At 35.3% G+C, this 22,458-nt stretch overlaps 1 protein-coding gene across 8 annotated transcripts in view; it reads right to left on the bottom strand.

Annotated features, from left to right (window-relative positions):
• Nucleotides 1–22,458, bottom strand: part of LRRC7 (leucine rich repeat containing 7) — a 592,672-nt gene that overhangs the window by 74,499 nt on the left and 495,715 nt on the right. For 7 of the 8 annotated variants that reach the window (XM_021667706.2, XM_021667707.2, XM_064372496.1 and 4 more), the window contains 2 exons: nucleotides 19,284–20,964; nucleotides 6,006–6,125 (listed from right to left, as the gene is read on the bottom strand). In XM_021667706.2, coding sequence (XP_021523381.1) covers nucleotides 6,006–6,125; nucleotides 19,284–20,964 — 1,801 coding nt within the window. Of the gene's footprint in view, nucleotides 1–6,005; nucleotides 6,126–15,032; nucleotides 15,174–19,283; nucleotides 20,965–22,458 lie in introns of all 8 variants that reach the window. The other variant, XM_064372502.1, reaches the window with a different exon arrangement.

Here is a 22,458-nt window from a genome sequence, read left to right as displayed (position 1 = left end):
TACATGGTACCACATATTCTGCCTATAGTGACTATGGCATAATTCGATAGGCTGTAGGAGTAACAGAAGTTATGTAATAGGACTCTAAAATACAAATTCTCCTTCTGAAATCACGATTGTTTTCAGCAATTGCAAAAGTTTTAAACAGCAATTCTTAAAATGTTCATATAATACTGCCTAGAATTTTGGGGTGAGGGATTTATATAGCTATAAAATATTCTAACAGTGAATTCTAAATTTTTAATACTAACAGACATCAAAATTTGAGATTTTGGGCTGGGCATGGTGGCTCATGCCTGTAATTGCAGCACTTTGGGGAGCTGAGGTGGGTGGATCACTTGAGGTCAGGAGTTTGAGACTAGCCTGGCCAACATGGCAAAATACCGTCTCTACTAAAAATATAAAAATTAGCCAGGCATGGTGGTGGGTGCCTGTAATCCCAGCTACTTGGGAGGCTGAGGCACAAGAATCACTTGAACTCAGGAGGCAAAGGCTGCAGTAAGCCGAGATCATGCCACTGCACTCCAGCCTGGGCGACAGAGTGAGATTCTGCAAAAAAAAAAAAAAAAAAAAAAAGTGCATAGCAAGAGAGGAATAAAATCTACCACCTACTATTACTTCATTTTAGCAAAAGACAGCATTTAACACTCTTGGCATTTTTCCATCACTTTGCCACTGTCAGCTACACAGGACAGGGACAATAGATAAAGGAGCAAAATTCTGAGAAATAAACACTTCTTGTCCAATTACTTTATTGTCTAAATTTTTAAATCCACATCTTGGAAGGTACCCCATTTTGTTCTCTATGGTGCTTGAAGTACTGGCTGGCATGGCTATGAGTAACCAAAAATCTATGGTAGCCAGAACAGAGAGCCAAAAGTTCAGTCAAAGCCTTTCCATAATTTCCCACCGAATCCCTACAACATTCCTGTGGTTTTCTATCTTAGTTAGAGAGATAAGATTTTTTTAAAAATCTACAGAGGCTTGGAGAAATAAACTCAAATTAGACAGTGGCTAAGAATTCTTCACCACTTACTCGCCTTTGATTCCCCATTCAATTTATAGTTCACTTTCTATCTTTCCATTCCCGTTATGTCTAGCTAACTACTCACTCCATGACAACTGCAAAAATATTAACTTTTAAAAATGTCATTGTAGAGTCAAATAGAAACCCAATAACTAATAATACAATTATCACACCTATTTCTGTAAATTTTACAGTCCAAGCTAATATTCCCATGACCATTTTTCTTTCCTTAGGTTGATTCTCACTGAATATTAACTTGACATATTCAACTAATGTATAGTAAAATCTAAATTTGAATATTTAAAGTGGTCCTTATTCTCTCTACACTGAGAGGTGATAGGTGGGACATATCTATAGGTTCGGAAATCTCAGATTTTAGGCAAAATTGCTATAATATGGAATATTCAGAACCTGCTTATCATAATGGTAGGAAGAAGACATAGTACATTTAGTACATTACTTCTTATTTAACAAGAAGTATAAAAGTTTACAGTTTTCAGATAGATTCAACACTTATTTGAGCCTTTAATAAGGTTAACCAGTTCACAAATCACAGGGTTGCCTGGGGTCCTTAAAGCAGGTAGGGAGGCAAGAAAACAATCATTATGACTTGTATGAATGGTATGATCAAATATATCATGGACTTTGAAAATAGATTTCATATAAAATGTATGTATGAATGGATAATATAAATATGTGTTACTTTCATTTAGAGTAATAAATGAATAAGGCTTTTCCTTTTAAGGTAAAAAGGTAAGATAGTGACCTTTTGAAATTATACAAGTGAATGTGATTCCTTCATTTGATCTGTTAACTTGCCACTAGGCTCTGATAGGTATTCCTTCAACATCCTACCATCACATTCATTCTCTCCTCTTTCCTCATAAAGAAGCAGATTTCCCCTTTTTCTGTCTGAGATTTCCAACCTCCTCATCACTAATGGCTTCTTCTCTAAGTCTTTATATATGTTCAGGCTTCTGCCATCTTAAACGTTCCTTTTATCTTCCTTATAGACTATCTCTCCTACTAGATTCCACTGTCATTCATTCTTTTCACTCAGAAGGAGACTTTTTCTTGAGTTTTATAGGTTTCCTTACTTACCCTTTAATGTAGATTTCTATGGGTTCCACCCCATCATTTAAGTAAACTGCTTTTGCTCAGATCACCAGTGACCTCCTTGGAGCCTTCAGCTATACTTATCTTGCTTGACGTTTTTGTGCATCATTTGACAGTTAACTATTTCCTCCTTAAAACATTTTTTCCCCCACTATTTCCAAGGTGTCACTTTCCCTTGTTTTTCCCTTTACATGTTTCTTAGCGGACATTTTCAAAAGTTAATATTATTTTTGCAGTTGTCATGGAGTGAGGAGGTAGGCTAGACATAAAGGGAATGGAAAGAAATTGAGAGTCCTGTCTACTCCAACTGATCAGTCAAAGCCAATTATATAACTCCATTTCTTTTTCTGGGATGGGAAGTCTTTAGCATTTCTGGATCAATAATATGTAAGATGAGGCTTATTGAAAGACTCAGGGAAGAAAGGTTTTGCACATAAGAGACAGCTACTGGAAAGTTTGCTTCTCTCTCACTGGATTTGAAAGAGGAAGCTCATATTAACAGTTGCCATTGGTAATAATGTAACAATTATGAGAGGAACCAGTTTTAGGATAAAGCCAACATTGTGGTGGCAGAGTGGAATGGAAAAATAAATCTATAAGTATTTAATAAGAGGGAACAAATTACTAAATTGGAGGCATAGCGCAGATCTCAACTACTTCTCATGTTTACTGAATGAAATACTTCCTTGAAGTTCAACAATGTTTCCATTGAATTTTCTACAGCTTGCAGTAAAATCACTGTATTGATCCAATCTTTGATTATATCTTTTCTGCCTGTTCTTCCTGTGTATTGTACATCTCTTAAATGTTGGTGTTCCATGGGGTTCTGTGTCATCCGTCTGCCTTACTCATGGCTCAATATTACATGTTCTGATGATTCTTAAATTTGTTATCTCCAACTAAAATTTCTCTACTGAACTTAGAATAAATATATCCAAATATCCACTGAACATTTCCACTTGAATGCCTTAAAGCTACTCCAAATCAATATGTAAAAACTTAAACTCTTCTCTCTTCTTGACTTCCACCTATTACTCTTTCTGTATTTCCCATCTTAGTGAATGGAACATCATCACTAACCTGATCAAATTAGAAGCATGGGTATCAACTTGGAACTTTTATCTGTCTCTATGCCCTGTGTCCAATCACAAGACTGTTTCGGCCCTAACACTTATGGTGATATTGGATCTATGCATTTGTTATGGTTTGGCTCTGTGTCCCCACCCAAATGTCGTGTCAAACTGTAATCCCCACGTGTTGAAGGAGGGACCTGGTGGGAGGTGTTTGAGTCATGGCAGTGGACCTCCCTCTTGCTGTTCTTGTGATGGAGTTCTCATGAGAGTTGGTTGCTTAAAGGTAAATAGCACTTCCCCTTCTCACTCTCTGTCCTCCTACCAGGTGAAGACATGCTTGCTTCCCCTTTGCCTTCCACCATAACTGTAACTTTCCTGAGGCCTTCCTAGCTATGCCCCTGCACATCCTGAGGAACTGTGAGTCAATTAAACCTCTTTTCTTTATAAATTACCCAGTCTCAGGTAGTTCTTTATATCAATGTGAGAATGGACTAATACAGCATTTCTTCCCACCATCCATTGTTTCCATTTACTTTTACCTGAATTACTATAGAAACTTCTTAACTAGTTCCATTGCTTCAAGTCTATCCTCTCTAATCCATTCTCTGAAAAGCTGTCAGAGTGCTCTTTAAATAAAAATTTGATCATGTCCTTTCCCTGTTTAAAACACTTTATATTCCTGTTCTCATTTCCCACAGGATAAAGCCCAGTATGAACTGGCTTCTGCTTATCCCTCTAGCCTTATTTGACATCACTCCTCCGTTCTTTTAGTTTCCTCACTAAACAGGTGTCCTTTCCAGGTGCTGTCATAGCCCTGTATCCCATTTTCTTCACATTAACCACATCACATTATATTTATCTGCAGTGCTGAATATTATCCAATAGTCAAATTAATAACATGCATAAAATAAATGCCTGTAAATTAGTGGCATTGCCAATTATTTTGGATAAAATAAAATTTGATATTTAATATATTTTAAAGAGCACTGAAGTAGTCATCAAGGGAAAAATTACTTAGGTAACAAAGAATGTAAGTACAAAGCACAATTATAAAATGAACACTCATGAGCATAAAAAGTAGAGTGTAAAGAACCACTGTTCAACTTCAAAATTAGAATAGTTCCAATAATAATATCCACTTTCTCCCTGATTCCATCCCCTATCTTGTGGTTAACTTTAGAGATAACCACAATTCTAAATACTATATTTACCACTTATTTATAAAAATAGGTTTCTTACGTACTTATGCCTAAATAGTATATTTTGAGTTTTGCTAGTTTTGGGATTTGCAAATATGATATTACAGATGTATGCCAACTCCTGAAACTTTTTTCCATTCAAATTATATTTCTAAAGTTAATACACATTATTGTAATTATAGTTCACTAATTTTCATTGCTGTGAAATATTCCTTTGTGTGATTAACAGAATTTATTTACATACTTCCTGGTGGTAAACATTTGGCTTTTATCAGTTTTCTGGCGTTGGAAATATTTCAAGTATCCTGAATGACATGTATGATAATTTTTCTAGTTTCATGCCTTTAGAGAATTGATGGAATGCAGGGTATGTGCATGTCAAGCTTTGCAGGAAAGTGTATAATCAAAGTGATTGTGTTTTATATTGCCGTAAGAAGTCTAAAAGAGTTTTCATTGCTCTTATACCTACAAACAACTGGCTAATTTTTGTCAGTCTAGTAAACGTAAAATGGCATCTCTTTGGCATTTCCCTGATTGATAACAAGGTTCAGTTTTGTTTTAGTATTTACTTACCCACCTGTTTCCCCTTGTATTTTACCAGTTTAAAAAACTGTGTTGTTTGTCTTCATTACTGATTTGTAAGAGTTTTAAAAAATATATTTTAGAATAAAAATTCTCTTTTCTCTCATATATGTGGCAAGTATCTCATCCAAGGTTGTGGCTTTCTTTTTACTCCAGTTGTGGTGATCTATTATGTACTATTATAATTACCTACTTATCACTTAGCACTCCTACTAGATAAAAAGGCTTTTGAGGTAAGAAACTATGTTCTTCATTTTTGTTTCCTCAGTATCTAGCAAGTGTTCCACACATAGCAATGTACATATAGTTGTTTACTAAATGACTGCTGAATCAATTGTCATAACTTTAGAAATAGCAAATCAAATTTTCTTTTATGCAAATTGGTTACAACATACTGTTAAAGCCAAGAGAGTTGGAGTATACTACATATCATTCTATACTTGCACTTCAAAGGTGGGTGATAAGAGGTAAGAGTATCTGGCCTGGCACGGTGGCTCACACCTGTAATCCCAGCACTTTAGGAGGCTGAGGCAGGTGGATCACAAGGTCAGGAGTTCAAGATCACCCTGGCAAAGATGGTGAAACCCTGTCTCTACTAAAAATAAAAAAATTAGTCAGGTGTGGTGGCAGGTGCCTGCAATCCCAGCTACTTGGGAGGCTGAGGGAAGGAACTGCTTGAACCCAGGAGGCAGAGCTTACAGTGAACTGAGATTGCACCACTGCACTCCAGCTTGGGTGACAGAGTGAGACTCCATCTCAAAAAAAAATCTGTAGAGAGGTGGCAGGATGTTGCTTATAAACATTAATTACCAACTTTGAACAGCTGGCAGCATTCATTTTCCATTCTTTTCAACATACTTACAGTTAACCAAAGTCATGTAGTAGGATAATATTTACCTTAAAGTTATCACAAACTTAGAAATGATGGTAAGACACAAAATATCAATTACATATTACATTAGATTGTGCAAGGTTCATGGTTTGTCTCATAAATTAAAAATTGGTTACCTTTTTAGTAATGGTGTCCGGGGGTACATCCCGCCTCCCAAGTGGATAAGGATTCCATTGGCCACTAGGAGATATATCTTCTTGTCCATTGTCTAAAATGTTGCTTTGCTGGGACGGGGTCTATTGCAAAAATGGTATGGCATTCTTTAGTGATGTAGTAGAAGTTTACCATAGTTTTCTGAAAAGAGTCCCTAATGATCATGGTAAAATTAATTTTGTATCATTGCAGAAAAACATACATCCTGAACTGGAAATATTATATACTATTTACTGGGTAAGAACTGTAAATTGAAAGCTTTTTGGAAGCAATGAAAAATGCAGTAAAAATAACCATCTTAGAGTTGTTTACTGAATTTTAAAGAAAAATTTAGATTATTTACAGTACATGAATAAAAATAATCAGAATAAAATTAACCAATTGTTAAAAACCACAGCACTTAAAACTTCCTCAATTTTAGTAAAATCTCACCATTTAGAATAGAAATTGAAACCATGTAATACATAGACTGTAACTTCCAAGTCATAACCTGAAATAAATTTTAAAAGGTTATATTGATTCTGGGAGAATATGAGTTGCACTAAACCAAAACAGTGCTAACACTGGCATAGTGCGAAATTTATGGTACTATGACATTATCAACAAACAGCTTTGAAAGAAATATTAAAGCAATATAAAAATATGCTATTAAAAATATGCCATTAGAATCATAGTGTATGTAAATCATGACTGTTTTGATTACCAAATTCATTTATTTATATAAATCACTTATATGCTAAAGTTTAAACTCTTCATAAATATTTTATTTTTGCTTTCTTATTATTTTTAACAAATACTAATACCTGGATGTCTTTATTATTCTAGTATTAGATATTTTGGGTGATTTCATATTCTAACCTGAGTAGTAGCAAGTAATCACATACCATCATAAAGCCTCCAGTGGAGGGATGTATATGGTATATTTACATATATTTTCACAAAGCCTCCTTCCTTTCCTAGAGTGTAGGATATACAAGTACTGCTTGGTTTCCAGGGGGAGTTCTTCTGTGGTTGAGCTATTATACTCCAGTGTTTCCTATGCCATTTTCTGCACATGCTCTAAAGGATCCCTACTGATAAAGCCCAGCTAGAGAGTGTACAGCTGTACTTTGTGTAAGGAATTGTCTTCCTACCCTAGAAAGGGAGAGATCTGGGCTATTCTCATCATAACATGTTAAAAATGGGCTGTTTGCTAAGTTTCATCTTGTTATATTAAGTGATCTTAGTTTGCTCTCCTCTAGAAAACAATTACAGAACCACCTTATCTCCATTCTGACCACAAGCATTTTTTTTTTTAAAGCATTGCCTGGAAAAATTCTAAAATAGGATTTATTATGACACTAGATGAAGTCTTCCTAGGATCTAATGGATATAATGAAAATTAACTCAATTTTCTTCTTGTTCTTTGGCTATGTGAATTTTTTTTCATATCAAAAAGTACGAAAAAAAAAAGAAAAAAGGTACTGACTTTAAGCTTCTGAGTTAGGAATGATGTGTGTTTATTTGAAAAATTCAATCTAGACAACATGTTTAAAATATGTGTTACTTCAAATTAAGCAGGTAACTATTCAGTGACTGTCTGTTTTCCAGTATTGCTTTTATAGTCTTTATCTTGTTCAGATTAATATGTTTGCATATGCCCATACACAACTTTTTCTAGATATTAACATATGGTAAATCAAAATTAAGAGTTAAAATGTAACCCTAAGCATTACTGGCCAGTGTTTTCTTTTTGAATTTTTTGTATTCGTCTTTTCTGACTTAGTTTCTTTGCTAGTGAAGTAGGATAATTAATATGTTCATTTGGCTAGGTCTGTGCAATGTAGATTTTTAAGAAGTGGCCAGAATTGAACATAGGTTTCCTTTTTCTCCCTATCCTCCCCATATCTATCTGTATTTCCTCCACTATACTTCCTTTGGCTGTTCAGACATGGTCCTAGTCACTATTCTTTTTGGTATTAAAAAATGCAAAATCCTTTTGGTCAAAATCCTAATATAATGGTGTAGGTACTCCATTAGTTTATAAATTAATCTCTTTCTTTTTAAAATTAAAATTAACAATCACACCAAGTCTCTATTACAGGGGCCAAAAAGAACATAAACATGCAGACACATTAAAAAGATACTTTCACTAGGTAGAAAAATTGAAGGAACTTCCTGAAAGCAATTTCCTTTTAAGAAGGCTCTAGCCTTTTTGTTTTTCTTACATGAGAAAACTTATGGATGACTTAAGTTTGTAGAAATAGAAAGATCATAAAAACAATTTATTGACATTTGTTGTTGGTGGTGGTGGTGTGGACCAAAAACAGAATTATGCAGTATGTGCACATTATCTCCCAAAGAAGTATAGCTATTGTATATAAACTGAGTAGCTTAGCAGTTAAAATTCTATTAAGGGCTAAAAGGAGCTACAGAAAAATGTTACAAAACTGAAGCTATCGGTGCTGAAATTTATTATTCCAGATAAAATAACTGAACTGATGTTTAGCTATTAATTCAATTATTTTTTGTATCACATCCTTGATATTTTCTTTGGATACTTTAAGGAGTAAGAATGAGTTTCATATTCCTCATCATATATAACTAATTAAAGACAATAACATGGAAAATAATCACGATACACTATTTCCTTAGCTTCTAAATTCTGCAGGTTTTGAAATAATACAGAAAATGTCTGGTGTTATTTAGTGAAAAATCAGAAATCATATTTGATAAGACATGCAATAATGCTGAGTAGAAGTCTTCTGGAACAGATGCTATGCCCAAAGATGAGTGTGGGCATTTTTGGATTTACCATTTGTAATTTTGACTGCTATGAATGATCGCAAGTGTCTACTTGATCAAGCAATTTCTAATTTTGCTGAGACGTAAATGTGCATGAATATGTATGCCTCTTTCTCTATATCTGTATATGTCTGCATATTTATGAGTATGTGCATGCATGTGTGTTCATATGTATATATATGTGTATAAACGTGTGCACAGTAGTCACATAAGTGAGTTAAATAAGCTTAGCTGGTATAGCAGCTTTGCTAATTGATGAGTGTACAGTATGCTTGTGAAATTATACTTATTATTACAATTATATGAGAGTGGTATTAGGATTTGGCAATTTGCAAAGATCTGAGGACATATCCTTTAAGAATATAAGGATCTCTTTTGCTAAGTAATTGCCCCTTGGTTCATAAAGGACATCACCATAGATTTTAAAAATCTGCAGTAAAAATTGTTAAAGACAATCTTGACCAAAGTATTTCCCATGAAATTATTGTTATATTATTCATTTTCATCATATCTTTTGGAAAAAATAGGTATTACAAAGGTAAAAATATGCCAAGCTTAGATCCAAATGATTACGATTTCATAGGCTTCAATCTGAAGGTGATAATATAATGCCCAAGTGATTTTTAAACCAGAATTCCATTATAATGAAATTCCACGAGTACCAACTTATTATTTTGGTAAATTTAGTCACTATCTATGAGAATTTATTTGGATTTATGAGCTGAAAGCTTTTTTCATAATTAGAAAGGTAAATGAATCTTTCTTGAGGGATAGGTAGCCAATAACAAACACAGCAGAATCAATAGAAATTATGAGTTGCCCCGAGCTGCAGCATAAATCTTACTTTGCTTTCAGCAGAAAAAAGTGGCAATAAATAAGTAACCCTTGGCACTAGGGTGAATAAATGCATACCAAATGTTGGTACTATCTGATACTGAGTCATCTGCATATATCCAGAAAGAAAGGACATTAGACATTTAAAAATAGTTTAGGTGCAAATATTGCTATCTAAATTTCTCTAACTCAAAACCTGGTAGGATGAATATCAACTAATTTTAATCAACTTTAATAAAACAGATAGTGAGACCAATTTCTTCTAGGTGAAATTCTATGACAAGGTAATTTAATACATTTATTTCTACTATTTTAGCCTTCCTTCACCTGAAATTATAATTAATTTATATTAATGCCTAATTGAATAAGCCAATAAGTAGTGGATGCTATGGCATACTGTTATGGTGGTAGGAATTAAAAAAAGAACAAGAGAAAGTTATCAATTTCTCCATTATAGAAGAGACCACACTATTCATATTGGCAGCCGGCCACTTGCAGACATGGAGTTAGGAAAGGGCAATGATTTCGTCCCCAGCCCTGCTTGTGTCTAGGGCTGCAGTAACCTGGATGATTAATGAGTTATTTTCTTGGGTCCATAATCTTTAGCCTTTCACTGTTACCAAACATAATTCTTGGTGATACTGAGTGCTCAGGAAATACAAGTGGATCTGAAAAAGAACAAGGTAATTACTAGCATTCATTAAGCTCAGCTAAGAAACCTATAGCATACAGGACATGATTGGGGTCATGATATGTTTTGGATTAGTTAATATATTCTATCTGTGCATTCATTTCTCCATCCTATAGTTATCTACTTCTCTAGATTATTTTGAAGACAATGTGAGGTAATAACACATATGAAAGAGGTTTTTAACCTGAGTCATGTTCTATGAAAATGTTAGGTTTTGCAAACATTTGAGAAGGCATCATCAGAGAGTAGAAAGACTATGTGTGTGGTTAGTAGGCAGAAGCAGATTTAAATTCTACCTACTACTATGCTGAGTGCAGGAGTTACAACAGTGAAACAGTGAAAATACAGGTGAGTTCTTTTGTGTGACACATGAGCCTCAGTTTCCTTATCCATACAATGGACATAAATATGTCCTTTGAGGGTTTTATGAGTTGCAAGACAAAATATATTTAAAGTACCTCATAGCACCAGGTACATAGTAGATTCTCAATAAATCCTTGTCTTTATTTTTCTCCCAGTGGAAATATCTATCCATTCTACTATGAATTCTGATAATAAAAATGGTAGCTTGAACTGACATTTTACAATTCGTATTTCTCTATGATAACATAAAATTTCAAGACAATAGCTAAGCTTAATTACAAATAAAACACATCCAAAGAAGCACATGGAACCATTAATAACATCATAAAAAGTTGCCTTAAATGCTTTTTGGAAAGGCAGTAAATGAATGATAAATGAATAAATGGATGACTGAACGAATAAATAAATAGAAAATACTAATAATTCTATAATTTAATAAAAGATTTATATGTTCTAAATGTTCTGATTCCTAAGTATTACTAAATTTTCTGGGAAATTAGCATAAGCCTATAAATAAATGAATATATTAAGGAAATTTAATTTATTAAACTAATTTAGTTATATTTGTTGACATTTTCTTAATATCTTAAAGAGTTCTATAAAATTATAGTAGGAGATGTAATTTACTCTTTATAGTGTAGAAAGTCTATATTTAGCTTTTAATCCATGAAAAATGTACCATACTTGATCTGACATGTAATAAATATGAAAAAATTAAAAATATGTAAAATATATTGCAAAACCTTGGATAGTGTTCCCTTTTTGTTCACATAAATATTCACTATGTAAATAGTTTATCATGTGCAGAGTTCTTCAAGCTTCATTCACAAGTAATGATATCCTTTAATTAGTTTATTACAAATTTGTTTAAAGACAGCCTTGGTTCGAAATAAGAAAAAGTTTCTTCTTTCTCCTAGTTGCAAGAGGTAAGCCTTGGCAAACAGTGAGGGTGGAGATAGGATCTGGATTTCAGCCTCTACATGTTTCCTTCTGAGAGCAGCACCTGCACAAATGGATACTACAACTCTATTTCTAGTGCTTAACTTTTAACAGGTGAAAACATTAATTTAGATTCCATAGGAAACTTCATTCATTCTTTCTAGGACACCCCAGAGTCATTTGCCACAGTATCTAACTAGAGATAGCAAGTATTATCATTCAGGAATTTATGAATTAAAGAGACAGCTCCAGAATTTCCACAGGAGAAGAAACAGTTTTGTCAATTTTATTCACTGAAAATTGTGTTTATAAATTGGTCTTACCCTGTATTTTAGTGTAATTCTCATGGCTAATGAGTATACAGGGGCTGCAAAGTGGTCTTAAGGACCTGAGATAGTAATTTTTATTATCTTAAGTAGAAAGACAAACATAATAGATGTTCATGCATTTCTAAATCAAAGTTAAATAATTTTTGCCTATCTCCTCTCCTGGGGAGAAGGGTTCAGGGAAACTGAACCTCAATTATGGGACTTGTTAGCAATGGTCAGTGGAGCCCAGGAGGAATAACTGGAGAGACTGCATTTTAAAGAGAAGTTGACTCTAGAGTGTTGCAGAAAAACTTAACAAATGTTCAAATGGAAGCTCTGTACAAGAGACGTATCAAGACACAAAAGTGAAGGGACAGAGGCTTAGACTAGAATTTGTGGGAGGAAGCAGAGCCCAGAGCTATTATTGCAGCTGATTAACTATTCAGTGCCTGATAAGTTTCCTGCATTGGTGATGGGGTGGGAAAGCTGTCCCAGATGCCTAAATGCTTAAAGTTTATGGGCCTTACACTGGTAAGTTTTGGATCATAAATCTTTTGGGGTAATGCAGTACTTGCCCTGCCTGTGTATCTTTTTCCTCCCTTGCCTTCTCTATTTTTCTTCTTTTTTTTCAGTGCAGATAATAAAATATTGATGACAATTTATTTTGAGGTGGAGTCTTTCAATATTTGAATTATTCTTGATTTGCAATTAATGTACCTTCCAAAGAGAATTCATTTTGGTCATCTCTGTGCTCAACTGAGGTTGGATGAAAGTCCTCAACTATAACTCTGCATTATTTCTTCTTAGAGCTCACGGTAATAGTAAATCCATTCTCTAGGGTACCCCAAATGACATCAGAAAATTAATGTACTAATACAGCGATACCTAATTTACATCTGGGGAATAATTTAGATGTTAGGAAACACTGTTTCAAGTGTATTGCCATTTTTTAGATACTGTATATATCTATATTGTAATATAGATTGATAAGTAAATATGGCCACAAATTAAGCAAAATTGGAGCATCTTTGTATGATATAATTTCAGGGGGGTTCAGGCAATAGTTTCCTTCATACTAAGATCTCTTTAATCTGTTCACTGAATTTTGAAATTCCATTTTTTTAGTTTAAAGATTTAATATGGTTTGGTTGTATTCCTACCCAAATATCACCTTGAATTGTAATAATCACGTGTCAATAATCCACACGTATAATAATCCACATTATCTCCACCTGGTGGGTCCAAGTGGAGATAATTGAATCATGGGGGCAGTTTCCCCCATACTGTTCTCTTAGTAGTGAATAAGTCTCATGAGATGGTTTTATAAACTATAAATGGGAGTTCGCCTCCACAAGCTCTCTTGCTTGCTGCCATGTAAGATGTGACTTTGCTCCTCCTCTGCCTTCCACCATGATTGTGAGGCCTCCCCAGCCATGTGGAACTGTAAGTCAATTAAACCTCTTTCCTTTATAAATTACCGAGTCTCGGGTATATCTTTATTAGCAATGTGAAAGCAGATTAATACGAGGTTTAATTTCTATTTAATTGGCAAGCCCTATAAGAAAGGTGCCTATTTAAAGTTGTGATATCTCATCTATTCCTTAATTCAGTTAAGTTCAAGGTCTTTTTGAAAACTGGTTTCATCAGGGAAGAGGATGAGAGCCTTAGGCATCTGAGAGGACATGAAGAACAGGTTCTATAATAGTAGAAACTCAAGTAAAAATAGTCATGCTGATGGTGTGTTGGAGCCAATTTGTACTGGCTCACGAGAGTCAACTGCACTTGAGTCTTCCCAATTCTAAGTTCAGTGACATTAAGTTCATACCTTGAAATTAGCCATAGGGAGAGTATTTATATTGCTGCCATTGGCAGATACCACAAATCAAGGCCTTGTCTTTCTCCTTGGAGAGAAAGTTACCAGCACTCCACTGGTCCTGCAGTATAGACCGAGTACAGCAAAAACAACATTCAAAAGTTTTCAGTTAGTGTTTTTTTAAAAAAAGTTATGGTGAGTGATGAAAAAGCTGTGGATATAAAGGTCTTCTTGATTTTGTTATTCTACTCACAGTGTGAACCAAACTATCTACAGTTTGGGAATGTTATTCAAAAACTAGGTTAATAATAAAACAGGAATTTGAGGTCTTATGACCCTCATTTTGATGGGTTTAGTTGTATGTTCATTCATTTTGTTAAAGAGAAGAAGTGTTTAGAAGTTACTGTCATTCTGTTATCCCTACTTTGCATTGCTTTTTTCATAAAAACTTAGCAGGCCAATGACTATACAAATATATAGGCACAATGACATACTGTGAAAATGACTCACTGGTTTCAACTAAAATGTAACTAAGGCAGAAGGCATTAATCGATTTAAATGTATTCTCAGTTTTGCCCGAAATAAACAAACAGAAATGTTCCTTTAACAATGGAATTGTTTCCTCTTTCAGAATATTCCCTTTCAATGTGCCTACATTTTCATCGAATACCATGCAAACTTGCTACTTTTCCATTAACCTAGTTTCCTAAGTCACAAACTTTTTTCTTATATTTTACTTCTGTTATATTTCCCACAAAAAAAGGGCTGAAGAAGAATTTATAAGTACCAGCTACTTAATTCTCTTCCTAATTTAGGATTCTATGTCTTTTCCAAAAGATTTTATTGAAATCCAGTAATAATTTTGACCTCTGTTCTCAGAATGCATCACCAGGAGATGACAGAGCTATCTCCAAAAAGGTAAAAAACATATATAAACACAAAATAAAGAGAAACAAAGGAGGAAAAAAGGAAATGAATGATTAGAAAAATGAAGCTTGAAGCAACACAAAAAGTCATGTACCTGCTCAATCCAAAAAGCAAAGCTCAATCCAAAAAGCAGGAACCTGATAATCAGTCCTGCTACAAATATTCATTTAGTGCCTAAGAATTCAGGCTCTACATTATTTGCCCTTGTGCTTTTTGGACTCATAGGAACCTATAGGAAGCAGGGTTGTATGTACAGCCTAAACACATTAAGTGAACAAACAACATTAATTTGCTTTGGTATGCTGACACATGTAGGGCAGTCCATACTTACTTTATGAAGAGGTAGTTCTTGATGATCAAATTTAGACTTAGTCTGCAAGTTTAAAGTCATGCTTCTGCCTGCATGCATTGCTGAAATACCTCCATAGGGCAGCATGCCAAGGTTAACTGTATTGTGTTTGTAAGCAGCATTCTGAGTAGAGGAAATAATCATGTGACAGGGTGTGAACACATGCTCAACAAACTGATAAATTACATGAACATGTTTAAATTTATAACACTTAACTTTAAGCAGGCAAACAGTAACTTTTTAAAAAAAACATGCACTTGATCAGACAGAAGCATACAGTAAACAGTGTTAGTTATGCACATAATGAGTACCATCCAAAACTACAGAAAAGACAAAAAGCAAAGAAGATACATTCTGTTTTACATCTGCTGCTAACTCAACGTCATAAATTCTATTTCTTATACATCATGATAGTGGTGGCTTTGGACAAGTATTATTCATCTGTGGTAGTCTATTCATTTAAAAATTTCAACAGTGAGATCTTAAATTTTACCAGCTGCAGATTGCTGGTCTCTTTCACATTGTGAGATCATCACATATGGAAGACAAATATTAGTTTCTAATTCTGCCTTAAGGTAAGGCATTGCAATGTTAAACCCAAAAATCAGTCTCCTTTATTGCTCAGTCTGTAGGCTTAATTACAGCCACTCTAACAGCTGGTCAAAATGGCATTTGAGCTGACCATAGGCTAGATTGAATTTACTTGTTAAATCAGTTAAACCAATAAAATACATTTTATGTGGATCCAAATATTCTATTTTTTGTTTCTTAAAAATTATATTTTAAACTAAAGAAATTTCATAGTAATATTAAAGCAATTATAATTTATTGATTTATTAATGCTATTTATCTAATATGTCCAAATACCTATAGAACACTTTGGTGGTATTTCTATTTAAGTGACTGATAATTTTTTCCTATAAAACTTTATTTAAAAATTAAATGTAAAATTTTAGATACTCTGTCATCAAATTGTTTCCACCAGTACAATCTCCTCTTTCAATCTACAATGGAAATGTAATCATTGACAACATTTGGCCCCTTTAAGTAATTCTCTCATTTAAAAAAAAATCACAGAAGTTAACTTAGTACACTTTTGTTAAACCAAATACTACTGAACATTAACAGCAGGCAGCTATTCTATTCTGAGGGAATTACTATCAAAGTAATGATTTTTAGCATCAAAGTTTCATTGAATGAAGGTGAAAGATTATTATACTCCTGATGGTGTGCTTGTCTTCCAATCATATTTGTTATGGATTCATCATTATTTCATACAGAGATTTTCCATTGTCACCATGCCAAAACTGAAAAAGACACTGAACATCTCAACCTAGCACTTGGAAAATTCCTTGAGGTTTAAAATTCCTCCAGTCTAGTGCTCTCTAAGCTCCTATAGAACAGAAGCAGTCTCAGACATATGGGTTCATGTTTCAAATTCCCTGTCATAGTGTGGCTTTGCAGTGAAAGCATGGGCCTTACAGTTAAACTAAAAGACGAAACAAGCATCTTTTATCTAGGGTAGTTATTGGAGCTGCTTCTTCAAGGTCAACACTTAGATCTTTTATCAACATTATGTTGAACTGTTAAGCTTATCCAATGTCCAAGTCTCTAGGCAATTGTCTTTTATGTGGAATAGACAGAGATCTTGTAATTTCCAGTGTAACTATTTGATTTTCAGGGTTCAAATGACTCAATTAAATTTCACTGGAAAGAAGCACATTATTTCTATGGTGCAATCTGCCTTTGGACAGAATGTTAAGTAGCACAGCTATGTCAAAACTAGTTTTACATAATGTCTGTGCTTCAGTACCCTGAATTCATCTTGTTGAGTAGCTGGGAAGTTTTATGAAAGATATAGCCTGAATAGCTCTGTTAACTCAGCTGAAAGACAGAAAGAAATGTGACTTGGAGAAAACAAAAGAAAGAGCGTCTAGGATCTGATAGCTCAAAGCAATACTCTAAGGTAATTTAATTTATCGGAATTAAGTGAGAAGCTATTGAATGTACATTGAAATTGCTTTGAAAAATAAAAGACACCTAGGGAACTGTACACAAACAGAGGTTATATGAAGACCAAGTAAGAAAGGAAGTGTCATCATAGCAATGAAAAAATACACGAGTTCGCTTTTTGTTATCTGGGATACGCAGGGCCTCCAAACTTTTGCTGATTGAAATCTCTCTCCCCTAACCCTATGTTCCTGCTTAAAATTCTTGCTTCATCTAGAAGAGTCACCTACTTTTCAGTAGCTGGGATCAAAGGAGAGAAACCATTGATCTGGACACCTGTAACTAAGTGATGGTACCAAATGCTTAGAATTTTATCTTTTCTTTTTCATTCTTTGTTTTCACTCATTCCTCTGTTGCCTCAAATTGCTAGTCATTGTACATATGCTCCAAAAAGCTTCTTATAACCTTTCTTGACTAGTTCATCTTACCCTGTTATGTATGGTCGTGTCTACACGAGGCCAGAGTTCCCAAACTGTACTGTATTATTTGGCCCCAAATATTTTCGCCCTCCAAGTTATCTGTCTACCAGGTGTCTCCCACTGACAGCCAGTCATGAGGCTTTGATGAGGCTCCCTTCAATGGGACTGAGCAAACCTATTTGAAACAGACATTCTGATGAAATATTTTGCAAGGCAGAACCAATTTCCACATTGAGACACCCACATCCACATTTATTAGTTAACTCTTTCCCTCAAAAAAATTGTTTTCTTGTCATGTAGACACGACCTACAGCAATATCATTATTTGAAAAGAGTAAATCTGTAAACATAAAATTCAGTATTAAAGAAATACATAATAAATGCAGTGACCTGTGCTTTTAGCAGGACACCAAATAAAATAATAAAACTATTGAGTGAAACATTGCAGTAGTATATTTTTACCCAGATCCCCAATTTACACTGAACATTCAACCTTAGAAAATGAGAACAAAAAGCCCCATTTTCACAAAAAGGATTTTTAAGATTCTAATGTTAATGCAGAGCACATTAAGCCCTCTACACTAAAGCCACAAAGTATACTGAATGGCAATGGCCAATCAATAATAATTCTAGAAAATGAAATACCAGGTTTCTCTTAGATTTGAACAAGCAATAAAATGTAATTCCAGGCTTCATATGATTTTTTTTTTACTGTCCCGAATCCCTGTATATTACATGCTTTTTTGTGACTTATTTTTTATTTTTATTTTTTTTTCTGAGATGGAGCCTTACTCTGTCGCCCAGGCTGGAGTGCAATGGCACAATCTCGGCTCACTGCAATCTCCGCCTCCTGTGTTTGAGTAATTCTCCTGTATCAGCCTCCTGAGTAGCTGGGAATACAGGAATGTGCTACCACACCTGGCTAATTTTTTTGTACTTTTAGTAGATACAGGGTTTCACCATGTTGGACAGGGTGGTCTTGAACTTTTGACCTTGTGATCTGCCCGCCTCAGCCTCCCAAAGTGTTGGGATTACAGGCATGAGCCACCACCACCACTGTGCCTGGCCTATTGCGACTCAATTTTTAACTGAATTACAATTAATTTTCTTTTTTGATGCGATATATATACTAATTTATATGTTTGTTGTCTTCATAAAGACATCGTATATTTTTGTTGTCTGTAGTATAATTTGAATTTAAACAGTTCTTTCTGTATAAAAACCAACATTCTAAATGGCAGGGTTTTTATTAAATAAAATAACGTGTAGGAGAGCATTTAATCTCTGCTTATTTTTCTGTTTCTTACTGGGAAGATTATTGCTCATTAGATATAATAACTAGTAGTCCCATAGCAGTAACTATGTGCAATTTTATAAACAAATTAGGCCTGACTTTAATATAAGTGAGTCCATTCAGAAATGGGGGAAATATTCCCTTTTTATAGGTTCAATAAAAATTATACTCTTTAGGTCACTAGAGAACAGTTTTGTGTCCTAGGAGAGGCATTTTGCCTTAATGGCTAGAAAGCAGTTGAAGCACCATCCCCTCTAATGGAGTCAAATTCTTTCTTACTAACAATATTTAGATTTGATGAATAATGCCCCTGCAGGTTATGAACTCTCAGAGAGCATTTAGTCATATCCACGAAAGACTATTATGATCCATTTCCCCCACAATATAAAGATAAATACTGATCATCTAATTCATTCACGTAGTTCATGCTTCACTACATGTGCTTAGAAATGCCAATAAAGTAACACTAAAGGCAGGAGGGATATTCTTACAGAGAAACGCCAGACATACCCTGTCTAACCGTCTAGCTTCTATATGTCTAAGCAGCTGTTGTCTCCAGTCTGCAGGCATTTTACCACAGCTCTCCTCTCCCTTCACAGGAGTAGGCCTCGTCTTTAAATCACTGTTATCTGATGGCTTGTCACCATAGTTACCCAAGTTATAGTCAGATGGTATTTTTTCCAAAAGAGCTGCCATAGTAGGCCTAGCTGAAACTGGCCTGGTTTGGGAGGCACCGTAACTCTCTGTACTGTAGCTTCTTGCAGACAATGGCCTCCTCTGGGTAAGGTTTTTAACTGGAAAACTTCCCGCCTGAGCTTTCACTTCTTGATATGAAGGGTGTTCATCTTCATACCTGCCATTCCTTTTCAGGAACTGGGACTCAGTCACTGTAATGCTGCTTTGGCGATCCAGCCCTCCCCTATATGGAGGTCTGCCGTACCTATCAGTTGGGGGCAGCTCGTGAGGCTCATTGACCCTTCTAAACATGGCCATTTCAGTGGCGCTCACCAGGGAGTCGGCCCTTCTCAGGAAGCCTGCCCTGGCGCCTTGGCTTGCGAACTGGGCATTCACCACAGCATCCTCGTTCACAGATGGCTGAGAAAATGAAAATATCTGCTCCATCGGTGGGTATCCTCTGTAAGCTCTAGGACTAATCAAATCCTTGGCAATATTTTTGCTGGCCTGTTGCACGTACTCGGGATTGTGTTGAAAAGGGGGTGGTATCCTCTTTTCGGCTTTCACTTCCACTGATCCTTGAGGATTGAAGCTTTGGTCAAATTGATAGACTTTTTTTGTCATAGAAGCTTTTTGTTGTTGTGGCCCTTTACTACTTCCGTAGGTGAGCATCTCATCATCCAGCATCGGGACTGACTGGCTTCGAGACATACTGGATATACCATGCTCTGGTCCCAGCATCTTATCTGGTCGTTCGTGGCTTCCTAAGTGATCACTCCCAGTAGCATAGTTTTCTAATGGTATGTTATACACTTTGTATGTACCAATGTCAATCTCATCGATACTCTGTGACTTTTTGAATTTATTGGACTTGATATCTTTCATTAGGGGAGAAAGCCTCTCTGTGCTTTTGCTAATTGAAATAACACCTTTAGAAGATTCCGGGCGGCAGTGGATTTGAGAAAAGACATTACTAAGACTCCTGTTGGGATTGGAATCATGATACTCCCATGGTACGCCTGGAGAAAAAGGACTAGGTATTTCAGTAGACTCCTTTATATGTTCTTTCCTCTCTGGCAATGGGCTGGTAGTGGGGGTTGTCTCTAATTTGGAAGGAAAAGCGGTCCTGTCTTCAAATGGACTAGGGGTTCTGGTCCAATTCTGCCAAGGATTGGAAGGAGGCACTTCTGTTTCTGGTGTGTGTCTGTGTGTAGACTGCTCGAGTTCCAGGGGAACACCAACAATCCTATCTTGCCTGATCAAAGGCCTGCGTCCATGCGAAGATGTGCTTCTAGATTTCGAACTTAAGAGAGGATTACTGTTGGCATTCTCGGCGGTGGTTTCTTCAGCAACAAACCCTGTGTTGTCATAATGTGAGCCATCAGTCCAGTTGTCAGTGAAAGCATCACTCATTGGCAGCCGGTCAGGACGCTGTGGTATATTCCCTGGGGGAACAGCCTCTCGCTGGCTGATTAATGGCTTTGCATCAAGAGGTTGTGGGAAAGATGGTGCAATCCTGTGAACACAATGGGAAGAAGAAATTGAAAAGAACGAAGAGTTGGGTCTTTGGTAGAAAGAGAACAAGTAGGAAAGAAAGCCATCATCCTTTGTTTAACTGATCAATAATCCTCACTTGACTTATGATTAAGATAGTATTATGATTTCATATTAAAAAATTCATCCCTTTACCCTGCTTTAACTTTTACTTTTTCCTAGAAATAATCACCTTGTAATATACTATATAATTTACTTATTATTACATGCATTGTATATGGTCTCGTGTCCTCTGCTAGAATGTAAACTCACAATGGTAGATATTTTTCTCTGCAGGCCTACACTAATACCTGGCACACAGTAGGTATTAAATACATAATCGGCCGGGCGCGGTGGCTCACACCTGTAATCCCAGCACTTTGGGAGGCCGAGGCGGGTGGATCACGAGGTCAAGAGATCGAGACCATCCCGGTCAACATGGTGAAACCCCGTCTCCACTGAAAATACAAAAAATTAGCTGGGCATGGTGGCGCGTGCCTGTAATCCTAGCTACTCAGGAGGCTGAGGCAGGAGAATTGCCTGAACCCAGGAGGTGGAGGTTGTGGTGAGCTGAGATCGCGCCATTGCACTCCAGCCTGGGTAACAAGAGCGAAACTCTGTCTCAAAAAAAAAAAAAAAACAACATAATCGTTGAAGGAATGAATGAAGGAAATATGTAGTTCTTAAGTAATGGTCCTGAAACCTGACTGATAATTAGAATCATATAATTCCTGGTACCCATTCCTGGAGATTCTGATTTGGTACATTTCAAACTATTGGTGGAGAGTACCTTTCTTACAAATGCTTGTTGTATCTAATGAAGCTAAATTGTCTTCAGATAACTTTTATTTGAAGGTCAGGTTTTGAAGACACTAAATGCTATTGTATAGGGAGTGTATTCAGATATCTTTTTGTAGAATGTAAGTTATGTTACAACTTTAGATCACTGACATGTTTATACCATTGACCATGTTATTTCTAGCAGATACTCAAATAATGCAAATAATGAATTTACAAACTGAAAGAGTTAAGATTTTTATTATGAGCATCAATGAACAGGAAAAGTTACTCATGAATTACTAAAGAAGACACTGCCAACAGTGGCAATATTATCAGTAAAATATGAGTAAAAGTTATTGACTACCTATATCATATGATAATTTTAGTTTGTTATTTGTAGGGTAAAACACAGCAACAAGTTATAAAATGAAATTAGAACTGGGAAAATACTGCCTTATTGAGTCACTTCATTGTGCTCCATGTGTGGTTTTTGTTTTTTCATCTGTAAAATTAGACTAATATAGAGGAGGAGGCATTTTGGAAAAGTTAAGTACTTTAAAATACATCCTCACTTTTCCAGGTGGTGATAAAATTATGATGATGATGATAGCAATGAAAATTTATTGAACACTTACTCTGTATCAGGCACATAAATGCTTTACTGGCATTTTATTTTAATCCATAACACCATTTTGTA

The sequence above is a fragment of the Aotus nancymaae genome, unplaced genomic scaffold, assembly GCF_030222135.1.
Source record: "Aotus nancymaae isolate 86718 unplaced genomic scaffold, 86718_ANA_hifiasm-v0.15.2.pri h1tg000007l, whole genome shotgun sequence".
Taxonomy (NCBI): domain Eukaryota; kingdom Metazoa; phylum Chordata; class Mammalia; order Primates; family Aotidae; genus Aotus; species Aotus nancymaae.
The sequence above is the reverse complement of the archived record's forward strand: the minus strand, read 5'-3'. Positions and strand labels throughout refer to the sequence as shown.